The sequence below is a fragment of the Brachyhypopomus gauderio genome, unplaced genomic scaffold (genome assembly GCF_052324685.1).
Source record: "Brachyhypopomus gauderio isolate BG-103 unplaced genomic scaffold, BGAUD_0.2 sc52, whole genome shotgun sequence".
NCBI classification, from domain to species: domain Eukaryota; kingdom Metazoa; phylum Chordata; class Actinopteri; order Gymnotiformes; family Hypopomidae; genus Brachyhypopomus; species Brachyhypopomus gauderio.
The window spans coordinates 424,625-442,500 of record NW_027506877.1 but is presented as its reverse complement, the minus strand read 5'-3'; the positions used below and the strand labels follow the sequence as shown (position 1 = coordinate 442,500).

The following is a 17,876-nucleotide window of genomic DNA, read 5'->3' as shown; positions in this document are numbered from 1 at the left end:
CACACGGAAATCATAACGGTCCATGTTCGGTTTCATCAGTCAGTTCCAACCGTCATACATAAATAACACCAGAGAATTGTCTCATCATGTTCCCAATATTTTCGCTCATTGTTTCATTGGAGCGTGTTTTTTTTTTTCTCTCTCTCTTTTTTGAGTGAAAACAGGGGTGGAGGAGGTGGGAGAGAGAGAGAGAGAGAGAGAGAGAGAGAGAGAGAGAGAGAGAGAGAGAGATAATACCGGTGTGTTGGCAGTTTTTAAGTGAGTCAGTGTGAATATACAGCCAAGGGGGCTATACTGCCAGAAATGGACTGAAAGTGCTAAAGGCCCCTTCCATTCACTCTTTCACTTGGAACCGTGGGGTAAGTGTGCTGAGTCACTGCTTCGTGGGGTAAGTGTGCTGAGTCACTGCTCTGGGGGGGTAAGTGTGCTGAGTCACTGCTTCGTGGGGTAAGTGTGCTGAGTCACTGCTCCGGGGGGTAAGTGTGCTGAGTCACTGCTCCGGGGGGTAAGTGTGCTGAGTCACTGCTTCGTGGGGTAAGTGTGCTGAGTCACTGCTCCGTGGGGTAAGTGTGCTGAGTCACTGCTCCGGGGGGTAAGTGTGCTGAGTCACTGCTCCGGGGGGTAAGTGTGCTGAGTCACTACTCCGGGGGGGTAAGTGTGCTGAGTCACTGCTCCGGGGGGTAAGTGTGCTGAGTCACTGCTCCGGGGGGTAAGTGTGCTGAGTCACTGCTCTGGGGGTAAGTGTGCTGAGTCACTACTCCGGGGGGTAAGTGTGCTGAGTCACTGCTCCGGGGGGGTAAGTGTGCTGAGTCACTGCTCCGTGGGGTAAGTGTGCTGAGTCATTGCTCCGTGGGGTAAGTGTGCTGAGTCACTGCTCCGGGGGGTAAGTGTGCTGAGTCACTACTCCGTGGGATAAGTGAGTGTGCTGAGTTTGTACAAAACCCCTTCCCTGTGCTAACTGCTTATGATGCTACCGGCAATTAATCTTACAACTTCGGGTTACAAAATCACCATCATTCCATATTTGACAGCATGGCTACGGCCTTTGGTTGTGCGCCCAAGCCCAGCCACACACTCAGGCCGCCCTGCTCTCCCCCTGCACAGTTGTAGGTCTAGCGCCCGCCCAGCAGAAGAACACCTCGTGGTGGGAAGCCCCCGCATGCCTCCCACAGGTCCAGCAGAGCCCTGGACACGGAGGACGTGTCCACACGGCATGCGAGCGTCCAGCAGACAGGCGCCAAAGAGGCGAGAGATCCGTCCCACCCGAAAAGTCTGAATTCTTCCTGTCAGTGAGAACCTTGTTATGCCGTCTCAGCCGAGCTTATGGACACACACAGCCGAGCTTATGGACACACACAGCCGAGCTTATGGACACACACAGCCGAGCTTAAGGTGGGAAACGAGGTGAACCAGCAGATGTGTTTTCACTGGCACTTTGTATAATGATTCTCTCCACTGTGCACAGCTTGTTAGGGCCACAGAGAGACTGTAGGGATGAGTAGAGGTATGTTTTTACATGGTACTAGCTACTTTAATGAATCGTGTGTGAGTGTGTGTGCGAGTGTGTGTGAGAGTGTGTGTGTGCGCATGTACGATTTTCATGTACATGCACCATCCCACTCACACTGCCATGATCCTGTGACGTAGATGTCACCTGCGTGCGCTTCTTCATCCTCCAGTCTTCCTCTCCACCACTCGGTGAGAAGTGTGTGCTCTCCTGCTCTGACAGGCCAGTGCAGAGTGGCTTCATCTGCCATCCACAGCAGAGAGTGTGGGAATAGAAAAAACAGACTCAACCCTAGAGATCATTATGATATCTCTCCCTCGTTTTCTCTCTCTTCTCTCTCTTTCTCTCTCTCCCTCTTTTTTTCTTTCTCCCTCTCTCTCTCTCTTTCTCTGTTCTCTTTCCCTCTCTCTCCCTCATTTTCTCTCTCCTCTCTCTTTCTATCATTTTCTCTCTCCCTCATTTTCTCTCTCTCCTCTCTCTTTCTATCATTTTCTCTCTCCCTCATTTTCTCTTCCTCACCCTCCTTCTTCCCCAGTCTGTCCCTCTTTCTCCTTGGCCACAAAATCCCTCCATGTCTTTGTAGTCCAGTGTGTCTTTTTGTTTCTGGTTTGAAGCCCTGTAATCACACAGAACAGGGGCTGCCTTGGAACGCGGCCGGAAAGAAAAAACATGAATGAAGGGATGACAACCTGCAGGAGAAAATCCCTCTCTGTCCATCCGTGTGGAGATGCAGCCCCCGCACATGCCAGTGCCGGCGGGGGGCAGCCAAAGCTGGCCCAGGGGCGGAGCCACAGCTGGCCCAGGGGCGGAGCCACAGCTAGCCCAGGAGCGGAGCCACAGCTGGCCCAGGGGCGGAGCCACAGCCAGCCCAGGGGCGGAGCCTCCTCACCAAACGCCAATGGGAACTGTGTTCCGTGTCTGGCCACCGATCCGAGCCAGTGTCTCTGAGGAGAGAAGCCAGTGTAGCATATCTGACATTTCCACCTTTCAAATACATTCTCCCAACTCAATATGCCTCGCTCCACTCAGCTGTTACAGTAAGACCCGGCTCAGACATGCCATAGCAGACATTAGTCCCACGAGTGCCCTGCTCCTACTGTTACAATCAGACAATCAGACAGGTCCTGTGAAAACCCCAACTATGACCCCCCACCCTTCCGGGCCACTCTTTTCCCTGACTATATTAATCCAGAGCAGGATTAGTACACACTGACCTCTTCAGCTGGGTAAAAACAGTGCTTTAAACCTTTCTTGACTTTTTAATGCTCTAAGTAAATCCAGATTACATGGCGCAAGGCTACCTTTCTTTCCCTCTTTACCTCCCCTTCTCTCTCTCTGTCTTTCTGTCTCTCTCTGTCTCTTGCCAGGCCTTTTTCATATTGATTATAAAGGATTTCAGCAGTTGGGACAGTCAAGATTAGTTCTCATTAAAGCTCACTGTGTGTGTGTGTGTGTGTGTGTGTGTGTGTGTGTGTGTGTGTGTGTGTGTGTGTGTGTGTGTCTCCAGACTATGCCTGGCCCTTGCCCAACGCGCTGTGTCCGATCTGGATCTACCTGGACGTTCTCTTCTCCACAGCCTCCATCATGCACCTGTGTGCCATCTCCCTGGACCGCTATGTGGCAATCTGCAACCCCATCCAGCACAGCCGCTTCAACTCACGTACCAAAGCCATGCTGAAGATCGCCGCCGTCTGGACCATCTCCATAGGTCAGAACCGGGCTTCCCAATAAACACGTAACACAGACTATACATCAGACATTTCTTTTTGTTTAATTTTGTATTAGGATAATGAATGTTAGCACTGTCGCCTCACAGCAAGGCGGGGTTCGATCCTCGGTCTGGGCTGCTCTGGGTGGAGTTTGCATGTTCTCCCTGTGCCTGCGTGGGTTTCCTCCGGGTACTCCGGTTTCCTCCCACAGTCCAAAGACATGCGTGTTAGGTTGATTGATCGTGCTAAATTGCCCGTAGGTGTGAGTGCGTGCGTGTGTGTTGGCCATGCGGTGGACTGGCGACCTGCCCATGGTGTACCCTGCCTTCGCCCGGAGATGTTGGGATTGGCTCCAGCCCCCCCGTGACTAAGGGATTAAGCGGTTCAGATAATGGATGGATGGATGGATGGATAATGAATGTAACATGATACCACCCCCCCCCCCCCACCCCCCCAAAGAACAGATATATAATCTGTAGCAGTAAACACGGCCCTAGAGGTGAATATTTCAGTAAAGGGGTGATCCCTTCAGAAGAGAAAGACCCATGCAGTATGCTGTCGTGGTTCTTCTAGTGCTGCATGGGATCTGGTGATATTGTAGTGTTCTGTGGTGAGTTCACATTGTTAAGGAACTGCCTTCTGGTTGCCACTGTTTTGTGGTTTGTATACAGCAATTTGCACATAGCTACAACACCACTAGAACTCACCAGACTCCCATAAGGGTTCTCGGGAGCCTGGAGGACACGTGAGCAGGAAGAAGGTAAGATGCTGGAGATGCTGAGTGTCGGCTGGCACATGTAGAGGCGCTGGGGCTTCTTCTCCTGCAGGAGAGCAGATCTCTGCCTGGAGTAGAACCTACTTATTCACTGAAGGTGATCCTGCACATCTCAGCAGTGATGGTCGCCCTCTAGTGTCTGAAAATGTGTGTTGCAATCTGAGACGGGTCCAACTTTGAAAGGTCAAAGCTAAAAGGTGCCTTGCTGACAAGATGTAAGCACAAACTACATCAAAGTTACTCGGAATGTCTTTGAATGCGTGAGCACCAATAGACTTTGCCAGGAGGAAACTTACTTATGAATCCATAACGATTTTGATATCATGTTCATGGAGGTCTCACCAGAGAACATTTCTCTCTCTCTCTCTCTCTCTCTCTCTCTCTCTCTCTCTCTCTCTCTCTCTCTCTCTCTCTCTCTCTCTCTCTCTCTCTCTCTCCTTTTTGTCTGTTTCTCATCATTCCTGCCTCATCGACTTTAACTTCACTCTTAATAAATGCACTTATAAATGCACTTGTATATATTTACTGTGTGTATATGTATATATGAATGTATATGTATATATAATGTGTATATACTGTATACTGAGGAGGATATGTGCTGGATGCCAGCTGTATACCTCCACCTCGTTCTCCACCTCGTTCTCCACCTCCACCTCTTTCTCATCCATCATTCCAAAATGTCATGCATCATTTCATTTATGACACGCAGTCTGGGGAAGGACAGTGTTGAGACTGTCCTTTATGATGCGTCTACTGTTGGCACGGTAACAGACAGTGAAGTCAGGTGTGTCCTGTCTATTTTGCTTGTTCTCCACGGTCTGCCAGGTTAACGTCGAAGCCTCAATGAACACATTTTGGTGTTAAGCTATCATCAGCATCATGGTGATGTGTGGTGATACATATACTGAGGGCCACATATACTGAGGGCCACATATACTGAGGGTTGAATTTCCATCTGTTTTGAACGGGAGCCCATTGTTTATCTGATTTCTGTTTAGATATAAAAGCAGAATTAAACGTCCATCTGTCGTGGCTCTGATTCATTATCTCTAATTGAATTGAATATGTGCTTATCCATCCATTGGAAGGTGATGTCTGCAGAGATGAGGGATATAAGTGGATCTTTTTGTTATCTGCTAGCTCTCCCCACCAGTGGCTGTGCATTAATTCGCTATAACCCCACTCCCTGGAGAACAGCCTGCCGAACGGCCACAGTAGCCATAAGCGATAACATGCTCCTGCCCTTTGACCTTCTGGGTAATTACAGCATTTACACCCTGGTCACTGGCATCAGTCTCGGGTCGCGTGCAACCAACACTGTTACACTATTTGTTGGTTACACAGCTATTATAGCTTAACCCTTCCCCCTCTTTCTCTCCTCCTTCTCTTCCTCTTTCTCTGCTCCCTCTCTTCCTCTCTCCTCTTTCTTCTTGCTCTCTGCCTTTCAGGAATCTCCATGCCCATCCCGGTGATCGGCCTTCGTAACAAAGACAAGGTGTTCGTGAACGGCAGCTGTGTGCTGAACGAGGAGCGTTTTGTGCTGGTGGGATCCTTCGTGGCCTTCTTCATCCCTCTGGTCATCATGGTGGTCACCTACTGCCTCACCGTACAGGCCCTGCAGCGTCAGGCCTCCGTCTTCCTCTACGAGGCCAAGGCCTCTTCCCAGCAGCCGTTGCAGCCACAGGCTCCGCCCCCTTCGCAGCTGGCCCTGCCCCCAGCCCCATCGCGGCGCAGCAGTCTGAACTGTCTACGGGTGGCGGGGGGAGACGTGACCTCCCTCAGCCCAGCCGCACTCTCCGACAGCATCTCCATCGTGGCCGGCTCAGAGGCTCCGTCTCAGCTCAGCTCGCCCGCCGGGCGTGACCCGGGCGGGGCGCACGGCCGCCGGGGTATGATGCAGGCCATCAAGAACGAACGGCGGGCATCCAAGGTGCTGGGCGTGGTGTTCTTCCTCTTCCTGCTGATGTGGTGCCCGTTCTTCATCACCAACGTCCTGTTCGTGCTGTGCCGCGGGGCGTGCGACGAGCCACTGCTCTCCGAGCTGCTCAACGTCTTCGTGTGGGTGGGGTACATCTCCTCGGGAGTCAACCCTTTAGTCTACACACTCTTCAATAAGACCTACAGACGGGCCTTCTCCAACTACATGCGTTGCCAGTACAAAGGGGTGCGGCTCAAGCCGATTCCCATCCACGTGCCGTGCCCCTCCCATGCCGCGGTCACGCCCCTCCTGATTTGTGGAAAGGCTTCCGTCGACCGGAACAGTAACTGCCGTAACGGAGGCGGGAACGGGCTCCGCAACCTGGAGCTCGCCGACACGGACACGGAGCTCGGGCTGGAGATGCAGCCCGGACTCACTGTCAACAGCTGCCACTCGCTCTCCGAGCACACCAGCACCGTCTGAGTGGTGACAGCGGGTTCTCCTGCTGTGACATGGGCACCAGGATGGGAAGTGTCTTTGTTTTCTTCCTTACATCCCTAATGGACCTGCCGCACCCCGATGGAACACTCCCCAGCATTTTGATTGGCTGTTGTTACAACATCTATTGTGACACAGCCATTTTGGAATGTTGGGGAGCGATAAGTAGTGGAGATTCGCAGCACCTGGGACTGGTTCGTAATCACATGCATTGGGGCACTTCAGGATACCCAGCACTGTGCAGGAATGACATGTGAATTAAAAATCTATGTAATAAAAACAATGAAAACTTCCTTGATGGTAATGTGTTCAAACAGGTTCAGATAAACAGGAATGCCAAAAAAAAGTGTTGCATGACTTATTCCGGATTGTCAATAAACAGTGCTAAACAGTGTGTCCCGTTAACTAAGCAACAAGGCTTCCAGAGAGAGAGTTACAGCACCCTCATGGGGTTGTTTACAGAAGTTGCAGATTACGTATAACAAAAGAGCAAAAGGAGGCTGACCTACATTCTAAAAAAATGTCAGGTTTTAAATGTCTACACCAGTTACATTGAAGCTTTGAAAAACTTACGCTGTCATTACATATCCTCGCTTCAATATATATTTACATTGTTGGTAGAAAATAGGACTATCTATGCATAATAATACACACATTTTGGAGAGGTAGGATTTGGGATATTTTGTCCTCATTTCTTACAACCTCATGGTTACGAAGAAAACTTCCAAAAGTCGTTGACCATCTCAGAGTCACCGCTCACCTGTAACTGTGCATCCTTTGGCAAACTTGTGGAATGGAATGCAATTGAAATTTTAGAGGTCATTTTTGACGAGAGCATGCAGAGCGTGAGCTAGGAGAGCTACTACAGGTCAGATTTGTGCACGAACCTCACCACAGAGGCGAGGGGCCTGGGGAAGGTGTGAGACAGGTCACAGGGGTGTGGGGAAGGGGTGAGAAAGGCCACGGGCCCAGGGCTGTGTTTATACACATAGAAGATGTTTCTCTCTCCAAGGATTTTCTTTACTTCGAGGTAAATATTCACCGTGGCTAGCTTTGAAGGACTCTCTCCAGTGGCTGCACAGGTCACTTTGTTGGGTTGAGTTTTGCAGAGACACAGAATGACACTGCACAGGAGATGAGAAGAGAAACACACCGTGTGCATTACAGTTAGGACAACCCAAAAGAACGCTCTGTCAGACCCACTCCATGTGTTCTGAGGAGCTATAGGAATGTGTTATGTAAATTGCTGTAAATTCTTGCTGTTTTGTGACTGTGTAGAATTTTAAGACTCACTATGTATTAAAACTGCCATTTCATTCAAACTGCCATTTTATACCAAAACCTGTGAATGTTTGCTCAGAACACTTCTCATGTCTGAATCATTTACACATTATATTTTTTGTGATGCTGCTATTTATTTAATAAACGTCCATTATCATTCTTGCAAGTTTATTGCTTAATGACAGTATTGTGTATTTTTTCTAATTCTAGTACTGTAATTTTTTTTACAACTGTAACACATTTGATTCAAAGCATCTTCAACAAAGTAAACAATAAAACAATAACAAAAAAGGAAAGAAAGAAAAAAGACCTGACCAGGACTGGGTTTACAAAAGCATTGTAAAACACAGATTCTTGTTACAACGATGGTCTTAACAATACGATGCTTTTGGGGAAACAGGGCCCACAACGATACACACACGTAAAATGATCCTATAACGTAAACATCCTAAATGATCCTATAACAAAAAATAATACTACCTGCCAAGTACAGATGATGAGCTCAAACATTATAATAAAGAGGATGTACATAGACAGGACACTGTAAACAGTTTATATGCACACTGCACACTTGGACTAGGGCCCAACTGCAGGTCCCAGATCTCTTGTTTGCAGTGGGTTGTCTTTGTGAGTCTGTTCTGAAGGGCTAACCATCTGCAGTTCTGGACACTTATTGCTCCAGGCTGCATTTCCCAAAAGCATTGTAAAAGAAATTATCTTTAAATGGTAGAGCAAATTTTATACCGAACACTCAAATTTAGATTATCTTAATGATGCGGTGCTTTGAGGAAACGAATTTTAGTTCCCAGTGAACTAAAAAGCTTTTTATTTTAGTTTCAGTGGATGAAATGTGCTAGATTAGAGTTGGAACTAAACACTTAAGGGAAGTCTTCTGTAGCACTGGAGGCAGAAACTCCTACTAAATGTTCTACAGAGCTAAGTAGTTTCAGATTCAGAAGGCTAAGTAACTTAAGTAACCTTCTCCCTCTCATGGCCATCAGAGGCCATGTTTCTTATTTATATTATGCAATTAGATACAAAATCGCAATATTATGTTAAAGCGCAGGCTAACTAATACTATAGGCCCTTTTCACACTTCTGCATTTTTTCTTCCGGAAGCTCTCGTCGCAGGGTAAAGTTACTTCCGTTAAACATTAAACAATGGCAGAGTCCAATAACAAGAGCTTTTGTAGTGTAACAGGGTGCTCGATCTCGAAGCAAAAACAGCCGTATCTCAGTTTCCATGGTTTTCCGGCTGACGACGAGCAGAAAAGAAAATGGGTTTGTGCAATTAGGAGAGATGAAGGGGAAAACTTTGTGATACGGAGGGGAAGTACCTTTGTGTGTAGCCAGCATTTCACTGCTGCAGACTACATAGTAGGAAGCTCGCTACTAAAAGTTGGTGCTGTTCCCAGCTGGTTTCAGTGGAACAGTTTCCATGTTCCCGCTCAAAGGCTGTCCGCATTTGAAAGATCAAGCTCTCGGCTGGGAGTAGACGTTCGTCCACCAGAGTCGGAGGTTGTGGAAGATTTGAGCATTTGTGCTAAGATCGGTAGCATCTAGCTCTGACTATCACTTTGCTGTTGACTATATTGGACACTGAATAAACAATAACACTTAGTCTCACATTCCCATAGTGAGGAATAACTTGGTGTGTGTCAAGAACTTGACTGATACTGATGTAAACCAAACAATCAATAGCTGACGTTACTTGGCTTGCTAACCTAGGTTGATAGTTAACTAAAGCTGTCAGTATCATTCGTAATATTATAATATATATCATAATAATATAGACTGTTTTACCACTCCGTAGGATGACTAATGGAACTAGTTATATGTTAAATAATAGTTAGTTAGTTAGTTAGTTACCTAGCTAGTGTTAGCTGGTGTCATCTTACCCTGGTACAGGGCTCTCAAGTCTCACGCATTGAGCGTGTGACACACGCATTTGACCGTCTTCACACGCTCACACGCCACACCTCCGATTTCACACGGCGAGAAAAAAAATCTAGTTTATTTACCTCCGATCCATATCTATGTCGCCCTCCACTGGCGATCGATCGCGATATACAACGTATACAACCAACCCCCCCCAACCCCGCTCAACAATTAACGTTCATGATAGAAGAATGATAGAGTTCAGTCCTCACGCCTGCGAACACACAGCAAAGTAGTGTCGCAAGAAAGGCACATCCACAATAGGGAAAATAACGGAAAACAGCAAGATAAAGGTATATTCCATGACGAATTACAGTATTTTACAATGAATATTCACTGTCTATATAACTAACGAGCTAATCGAACCAAGATGGACCAAGCAAGCATCCAGTAACCGTCGAAGTATGCTCAGCTAACCAGCTGTCGTATGCACAGGTGGAGATTCCAGGTTCAGAAAATAAAAGTCCTCACCAGGATTTTGCTCACGCTTCCTGGATTGCGTTGATTCCACTAATTCACCTGCCACTAATTAGAAAATCCAGCAAGCTTGAATAAAATCCTGGGGAGGACTTTTACTTTCTGAACCTGGAATGCCCACCTCTGACCGTATTAATTGAATTTTAATTTAAGAACTTTAATTTAACTTGGCTAGCTAACACAATATGTGTAACTGTAGCTAGGTTCCCGTGTTAATTTCGAAATTTCTCCAGACATTTTTTTCTTAGGTAACCTAATTAGAACTTCTTGATGCTGGGTATGTTTCTGATGGCCTAAGTTATGCCTTAATTAGTTATACTTTAATTAGCGAGTTATAGATTAAGAGTTTTTTTTATTTTGTGTTGGTAAAATAAACTTATTCTGTTCCATCGTCTAGGCTATTGCCCGTTTTTTTTACATTCGCACATTTTTTAAACGTTAAAGGACTTTAACGAGGGAGGTGGCGTTTAAGTGTAGTTTGATTTTTAACCAAAAATCAATTAAAGTGGTTAGTACACGATGTTCAATATGCAGTACTGCATCGCTTTGTATATTGTAAGAGCCACATTATAGTTGTGCTATATTTAAAATGCAAATTAACATCTGACCACACAGCATACCGGCATTTACACAATAAATGTACCTTTTGGTTGCAATTTATACAATAACTGCACGGTGATAAACGTTGAAGAATTTCACATTCAGGAACTGGAAGGTGTTGTATGTAAGTAAACGACGTGCTGGATTTAGACAGCCTGCACAGCCGACATGGGGTCTGTACCCAAACACAAGTTCTCAGTTTTATACAGCGTGTTCCTTGACGTTGACTAACGCTGGGATTACAGAGCTCTCTGACTCGCACATGGGAACGGGCTGAAATGACAGCGGGTTGCTGCACTTCGCTTGATAAATTTGGCTACGCCGGTGTGTTATTTTTAAGGTTGGACGCATTCCCCGGCAAGTTGTCAACCATAAATACATCCCATTGTAGCTGTAATATTTAGTTCTACTATGTAAAACAGCGATTTCCGTCGTTGTTGACTGAAATGTATGATTCTGCAACGAGGATGCAGAATTCGGCACAACACCGGTTTAAAGCCCTGGTTTTTCTTTTCGGCCTAGAGTTTTAAACGGTGGAAGTAGGCTGCCACCTACCGATCTAGAATTAAATCGTGAAGATCGAATCAAATATATTTGTATAGCGCTTTTCACAACACATGTTGTCACAAAGCGCTTTACAGGATTTACAAGGTTAACAATACTATGGGTCCAGATCCCTAATGAGCAAGCCAAAGGCGACAGTGGCGAGGAAAAACTCCCTAGATGGTGGGAAATAGGAAGAAACCTCGGGAGGACCAAGACTCAAAAGGGAACCCATCCTCCAAGATCAAGAGTTTTTGTTTGTAACATTTATTTCTAAATCATAACCTGTGCAGTAGTCTAGTAACACAAATGAGATGGACCGTTTGTGAAAGGTAAAGTGCCCCGTGTGTGTACTGGTGCGTCTGCTCTTGTGCGCATCGCCCCATTTATCGCTGGGTGGTGGTCTGGGACTTCGGCGCGTGCGCAGAGCACGGCGTTGCGAGAGCCGACGCTGCCAGGGAAACACGCACGCAAAGCAGCATCAGATCAGATTTACAAACCTCAGGCCAGTCCTGCTCACTCTCATTCTCATCGGCTAATGCGAACACCACTCGGCCGCGGACCTCGGAAGGCAATGTAAAATACGCAAATAAACGAAATAAGGCCGACGAAGAGAAGGGCGTACTGAAAACCAAGTACACCATCCACGCTCGCCGCAGACAGGTAAATCAAATGTGCGTTTAATAAACGGGTTGTGCATCTTTAGTGGACCATCAGAGCGGACCAGCCAACGCTGACCTCATACACCGCAGGACCGATGCGCTGATGCGGGGCGATCCTTGTGCATGGCGAAATACACCAATCTGTATTTGTGTGTGAGACGCTGATGAGGGAAACGTTGTCAATAGCGACACATTGTGGCGCGTAGATACTGAAGTCATCTTTGTCACACACACACACACCGCTCCGTGTCCTCTGACCGGGGGGGGGGCAGCTTGTTTCTGCTCCCTCCAACGAATATTGTTTCGATGAATCTGTTTGCGGATGTTTCATTAAGCAGTTTACTGCAGGTAGTTACGCTGTTAACGATTTGCAGGACGCTGCATTTCATGTATGTTTGGCAGGAGCGTCCATGTCGTGGGGTGTGTATTATATATGTCTTTTACCTTCAAAATAGCCTATGGAACTCCAGGACAAACTAAAGGTGTAGTTAACGTGCACATAAGCCCTGGAATAAAGGCAAGATAAACAAACACAGCATCATAAGTACCAAATGGTATTAATAAAGGGGGAGTATCTTTTATTGAAGTTACGAGCGTCGAATATGTTGAATCGGTACTTTTTAAAAGTCATGCCCGTACAGCCTTGCAGTTTGGGTGGCGTGTCTCTCTAACGTGCCCTACTGGAGTGGCACACACACTTCCCCCTTCATTGTCCCACAACAATGAGTCCAAACAAAGCGGGGACGAACAAGAGGAACTGTCTGATCAGCACACTGTCCTGTGGTGGGTTGACAGTTCTTAGTTTTTGACATCTGTCACCTTTAGTTAACTAAAAATGACGTATATAATATGTCTTCTTGTTTTTAAATGTCCGTATCCTCGTTTTTTTCCCAGCAGTCTGAAATGTAGATGAACTTTTACCTTGTAACATTTTCACAATCACATAATTAATTAATTTGAGATATTTTCCACTGTTACTTGCGTTTCAGTGTGGTTGCTACTGAGGCGACTCTAACCAAGGACAATGGTGGCTTGTTCTTCAGGACTTCTGTTTTGTGCCTTGCAGGCAATCTCTCATTAAAAAAAAAAAGTTGCAGCACACCTTATGACACTGGTACAGAAGAACTATTCTGTAGCGTGTTGTTTACGCCATAGGCCTTGTTGAATGAAGAATTGCTATTGGTTTTAAGGGAACTTTCATAGCGTGTGTCTCAGAACCTGTGACCTGTTGTAGGCCCCATTCCTGAGCGCAGTGTGTTGGTACAGCTATGTATAATGGGCATAATATAAAAGCTGCTCTTTCCCTCCTCAGACCCATGATACTGAGACCCATGATCACAGGGGTCAGTCAGTAAGTAGGTCACAGCTCTCCCCTCTGCAGTGAGTTGGTGTCCCAACCCTCCCACGTCTGAAGCATCCACTGTTGATGTTCGAGCAACGTCTGTGGTGTAGAGCTGGGGCCTCCCCTGCCCTTTACATGGGTGCACTTCCGCCTCGTTTTGTATGTGCATGAGTGAAACTGCCTTTGTCTGCTTCTTTCAGTGCAATTGGGAAGCAATTTTTTTTTTTTTTAGTTTCAAGGCCTATTGTGAGCAGTCCAAAAATCAGACTGAAAGCTTGGCTTTTGAAAACAGAAACAAAAGCATCATATGACACAACAAAGCTCAGATCCAAGATATGACAAAGCAGAGACCCAGAGGCGTGATGTCACAGAGAGGCATGATATGACAAACGAAACCGATCTGCAAGAGGTCATGATGTCACAGAGAGGCATGATATGACAAAACATATGCAGGGCACCAACAGGACAGTGTGTTACATTAATGGCCCCATCACACCACGCACCTGAACATCACGTAATGGACCTGCAAATGTCCCCGTGCCATGAGAGTTAACAAACCAGAGTGATTACAGAGACCTGGGGAGATGAGACTTGTAGTTCTTCACGTACAGCTCTAGAGACAGAACAAAACAAATGAACAGATTGTGACTGTAATGATGCACATTAAATTAAGACCGTCCTCCCCCAAATGATGGTGATGGTGCACTCGCATGCATACACGGGCAGGTAACTCATTTCAGTCTGTTGTGCTGACATGGCAGTTCTGGCCCCAGAGCCTGATCAATACCAAGCTCCAGTGAGGGCAAGTCTAATCGTCCGTTAGTAGTCATATAGGCGTTTTTGTCGTGATTATTGACGTTGTCCATCGATTTACTCTTGTGCCGTGTCATTATTCTCGGTTCAGCATGTTTTATGATTCCACACATGTCTGGGTGGAGTTGATGGAGGCAGAAAGGTCGAGAGGTCAGGGGGTCGGAAGTCGTTGTCTCGTTGCTGCATGAGGTCGAGTGAAGGCAGCCCTCTGTGTGGAGCTGTCTGCAGTGTGTCCTGCAGGACACCTGTGTGGAGCTGTCTGCAGTGTGTCCTGCAGGACTCCTGTGAGGTTGCTGTCTGCAGTGTGTCCTGCAGGACTCCTGTGAGGTTGCTGTCTGCAGTGTGTCCTGCAGGACTCCTGTGAGGTTGCTGTCTGCAGTGTGTCCTGCAGGACTCCTGTGAGGTTGCTGTCTGCAGTGTGTCCTGCAGGACTCCTGTGAGGTTGCTGTCTGCATTGTGTCCTGCAGGACTCCACAGGGTGGACGTCTTTAGGCCTCTCTACCACCGATGCGCACCCACTCATGACAGCTGCCCCAGCTGTTAAACACTGGATGTCTCTGCTTTCAACCACATATGTTACATCTTAAATCATTCTCATTCACCAGCACCGATGCATTTGGCCTGATAAGTGTGTCTAACACCACAAATACTGTCCTGTGAGGAAGAAAATTGTATTCTTACTTCTTATTCGAGCATCCAATCCCCAGTCTAGACGCTGCCCCAGATCTGGTGTGGGTTCCTGCTGTGATTTGAGCTGTGGTGTGGTCTTTCTGAAGACACCCCTCCCTGCTTTTCACCCTTTATCACGTGTCCCTCGGTGTCCTCTGCCATGTCCTCATTTTCCTCTGTGATGTCCCCACGCTGATCTCCTCCTTGGGGTCCAGCGTCATGGACGTCTCTCGGGCACGGCCGTGTTAAGGGTGCGTTTCGCTTGGGGCCTGTTTGTTCAGGGACATCGGTGCTCTAGAGGGCCCCTCCTGTTCAGATTTGAGCGTCCTGCACCCTAAATCCCGTCAAGCAGTGGATGCTAGGTCCAATGCCAAAGAGATTGATCCTTCATCTATGATTAATGATTAGATGGTTAGCTTTTTCTTATTCTTTCAAAGCGACAGCTTAGAGCTCATATATCCCACTGTGTGAGAAACTGTGGGCTGCTCTAAAATCATTCATTCATCCATGCAGGCGTTTGTGCAGAGTTCCAGAGCCTGACCCACTCTGCGTTAGCCCCTGACCCAGACAGGAGCATGCCCAGTGGGGGAGCCTCACCAGCAAGCACGCCCTCACTTCATTTGCCACAAATGTGCTGTTGGCACCACATTTAATTGTGTTTGATGGAGTGACAATGGTGCATGGGGGGGGGGGGGGGGGGCAAATTATTTACAGCTGGAAGAACATTAATAGAGACAAAATATTTTAACAATACAAACAAATGTTCCAGAACTTGTCTGACATCTATGATTAAGCTGAGAGAGAGAGAGAGAGAGAAAGAGAGAGAGAGAGTGAGAGAGAGAGAAGAAGAGAGAGAGAGAGAGAGAGAAAGAGAGAGAGAGTGAGAGAGAGAGAGAGAGAGAGAGTGAGTTTGAGTGACTGACACCAACAGGAGAGGCAGTTCCTGAACCAAAGTTAAAAGATGCTGATACCCTGAGAGGTCCTTCAGCTGCAGACATTGATCAGTGCAGGAATCTTCCAGGGTTTATCAGAGGCCGACCTCAGAGGACACGTCTGACCTCCAAGAGCATTTGTTGAAGCTTTCAGAGCTCTAATGGACTCCAATGGACAACATGGAATTAGAACAATGCAGAGAGTCTTTGGTCTGTACTAACTTTGTCCTTGGGAAAAAAAATTCTGCACATTCGTACATTCTGAGGACTGCGGGTACACTCTTGTGGTCTTTCTGCATGTGTGTGTGTGCGTGTGCATGTGTGTGTGTGTGTGTGTGTCTGAGTGTGTGAGTGTTTTAGAGAGGATTCATGTTTCTTGTGGGGTTGTGTCTTCTACTCCATGTTTTCATTGACATGGTTTCATAATCTCTCCCTTTCACATCTGCTCGCTCAGTACAGCCTAATAAGTAGGTCTCTGTCTCACCCTGTCTTTCTCTGTCTCACCCTGTCTCTCTCTGTCTCACCCTGTCTCTCTCTGTCACCCTGTCTCTCTCTCTGTCTCACCCTGTCTCTCTCTGTCTCACCCTGTCTCTCTCTTACATGCTGTATAGATGGTCTCTGTCTTCATCTGTTTGTCTGCCTCCATCTATCCTTCCTTCCCTCTTTCATGCTCTGCTTCATTCTTTCTCTCTCTCTCTCTCTCTCTCTCTCTCTCTCTCTCTCTCTCTCTCTCTCTCTCTCTCTCTCTCACTCACTCTCAGTGATTACTCTCCTGGTTTTGATCAAGGCAAAAATAAATAAATAAATAAAATTGGAAGACATGAAGAGAAACCATGGCAACATGTTTCACTCAGTCTCAATTTGTGTTCTTCGGATCCGGAGCAGTTGTGTGTGTGCTGGATTAGGGGCTGGATTAGGGGCTGGATTAGGGGCTGGATTAGGGGCTGGATTAGGGGCTGGATTAGGGGCTGGATAACGCACCCATGTTTCCCTTCCCATTTTTGGCAGCAGCTGCTCATTTTGGCAGTGTGTGCAGAGCCCTGCTCCAAACATCAAAGGGCCTCCGTCAGGGCTGTGGAACACGGGCGGTGTAGGGTGGTGTGCGGCGGTGTAGGGCTGTGTAGGGCTGTGTAGGGTGGTGTAGGGTGGTGTATGGCGGTGTATGGCGGTGTAGGGGGGTGTAGGGCGGTGTAGGGCGGTGTAGGGGGGTGTAGGGCAGTGTAAGGCGGTGTAGGGGGGTGTACGGTGGTGTAGGGTGGTGTAGGGCGGTGTAGGGGGGTGTAGGGCGGTGTAGGGGGGTGTAGGGTGGTGTAGGGCTGTGTAGGGCGGTGTATGGGGGTGTAGGGCTGTGTAGTGTGGTGTATGGGGGTCTAGGGTGGTGTAGGGGGTGTAGGGGGGTGTAGGGTAGAGTCCTGCACCGGGTCGGGTACCCGCGGGTACGGGCAAATAGATGCTGAAACGGGTGGGTTTTACACATACCGAAATTTTACGGGTGGGTATGCGGGCGGGTAAGTTAAAATACGGGTGGGTAGCACGGGTAGCTCGTGAATAAGTGGTCATTTTTAGTAGGCTTTTATTTGCTACGTAATGAACATAGTGTTACCTTTTGCCTGATTAGCGCCTCCCGATGGTGGTGGCGAAGCTCAGGGGGATCTTATACCGGAGCTCCGTTAGCCAGAGCGGGCTGAACTTTACTCTTCACCCGTTCTGGGGTAATACCCAAACTTCGGTTCTTTTCCAGCGGAAACATGAGCAGAGTCTGGTTATAACGCAGTACCGGGCATTTATTGTAGCTTGCTTGGTGGTTACAAAGCTAAATGGATGGCCGTGTTAGAACAAGGAAAAACGACGAGAGTGAACTTAGCGTGCTGCTCCCGCCACAGCAGATAGGCAACTACTACCACTGTGAACATATGTGATTTTATTTAGTTATTATACTGGCATTTGTTCCCTCTCGTTTTGTATTGTGTTATGGCACTGGTTGGCTACATACATTTTTTTCTTGCGTTTTACCAGTTGCTACTTTTAGCAACCTTAGCACAGCAACCGTAGATTTTATTTTGTGTTGTACTGACGTTTTTTCAGAGGCGCATTGAAAAAGAAAGTGCTCTATAGGAATACTTTCGATTTGTGTGATTTTTCACGGGCACGGGTGGGTAACGGGTAGAATATTAACGGGTCCGGGCGGGTACGGATTTAACTTTGAAATAGC

General features: G+C 47.4%; 2 protein-coding genes across 4 annotated transcripts in view; both read left to right on the top strand.

Annotated features, from left to right (window-relative positions):
* Positions 1 to 7,832, top strand: part of htr2cl1 (5-hydroxytryptamine (serotonin) receptor 2C, G protein-coupled-like 1) — a 100,103-nt gene extending 92,271 nt beyond the window's left edge. For all 3 annotated transcript variants that reach the window (XM_076987477.1, XM_076987479.1, XM_076987478.1), the window contains exons 3-4: positions 3,015 to 3,215; positions 5,440 to 7,832. In XM_076987477.1, the coding sequence (XP_076843592.1) occupies positions 3,015 to 3,215; positions 5,440 to 6,392 (1,154 nt within the window). In that variant the 3' untranslated portion in view covers positions 6,393 to 7,832. The remainder of the gene's footprint in view (positions 1 to 3,014; positions 3,216 to 5,439) is intronic.
* Positions 7,833 to 11,662: 3,830 nt separating this feature from the next.
* The window catches only part of LOC143488620 (actin-binding protein WASF3), a 30,690-nt gene continuing 24,476 nt past the window's right edge, over positions 11,663 to 17,876 (top strand). Inside the window, 1 exon segment of the mRNA XM_076987441.1 lies at positions 11,663 to 11,909. The gene's annotated coding sequence lies outside the window, so the exon portion shown is untranslated.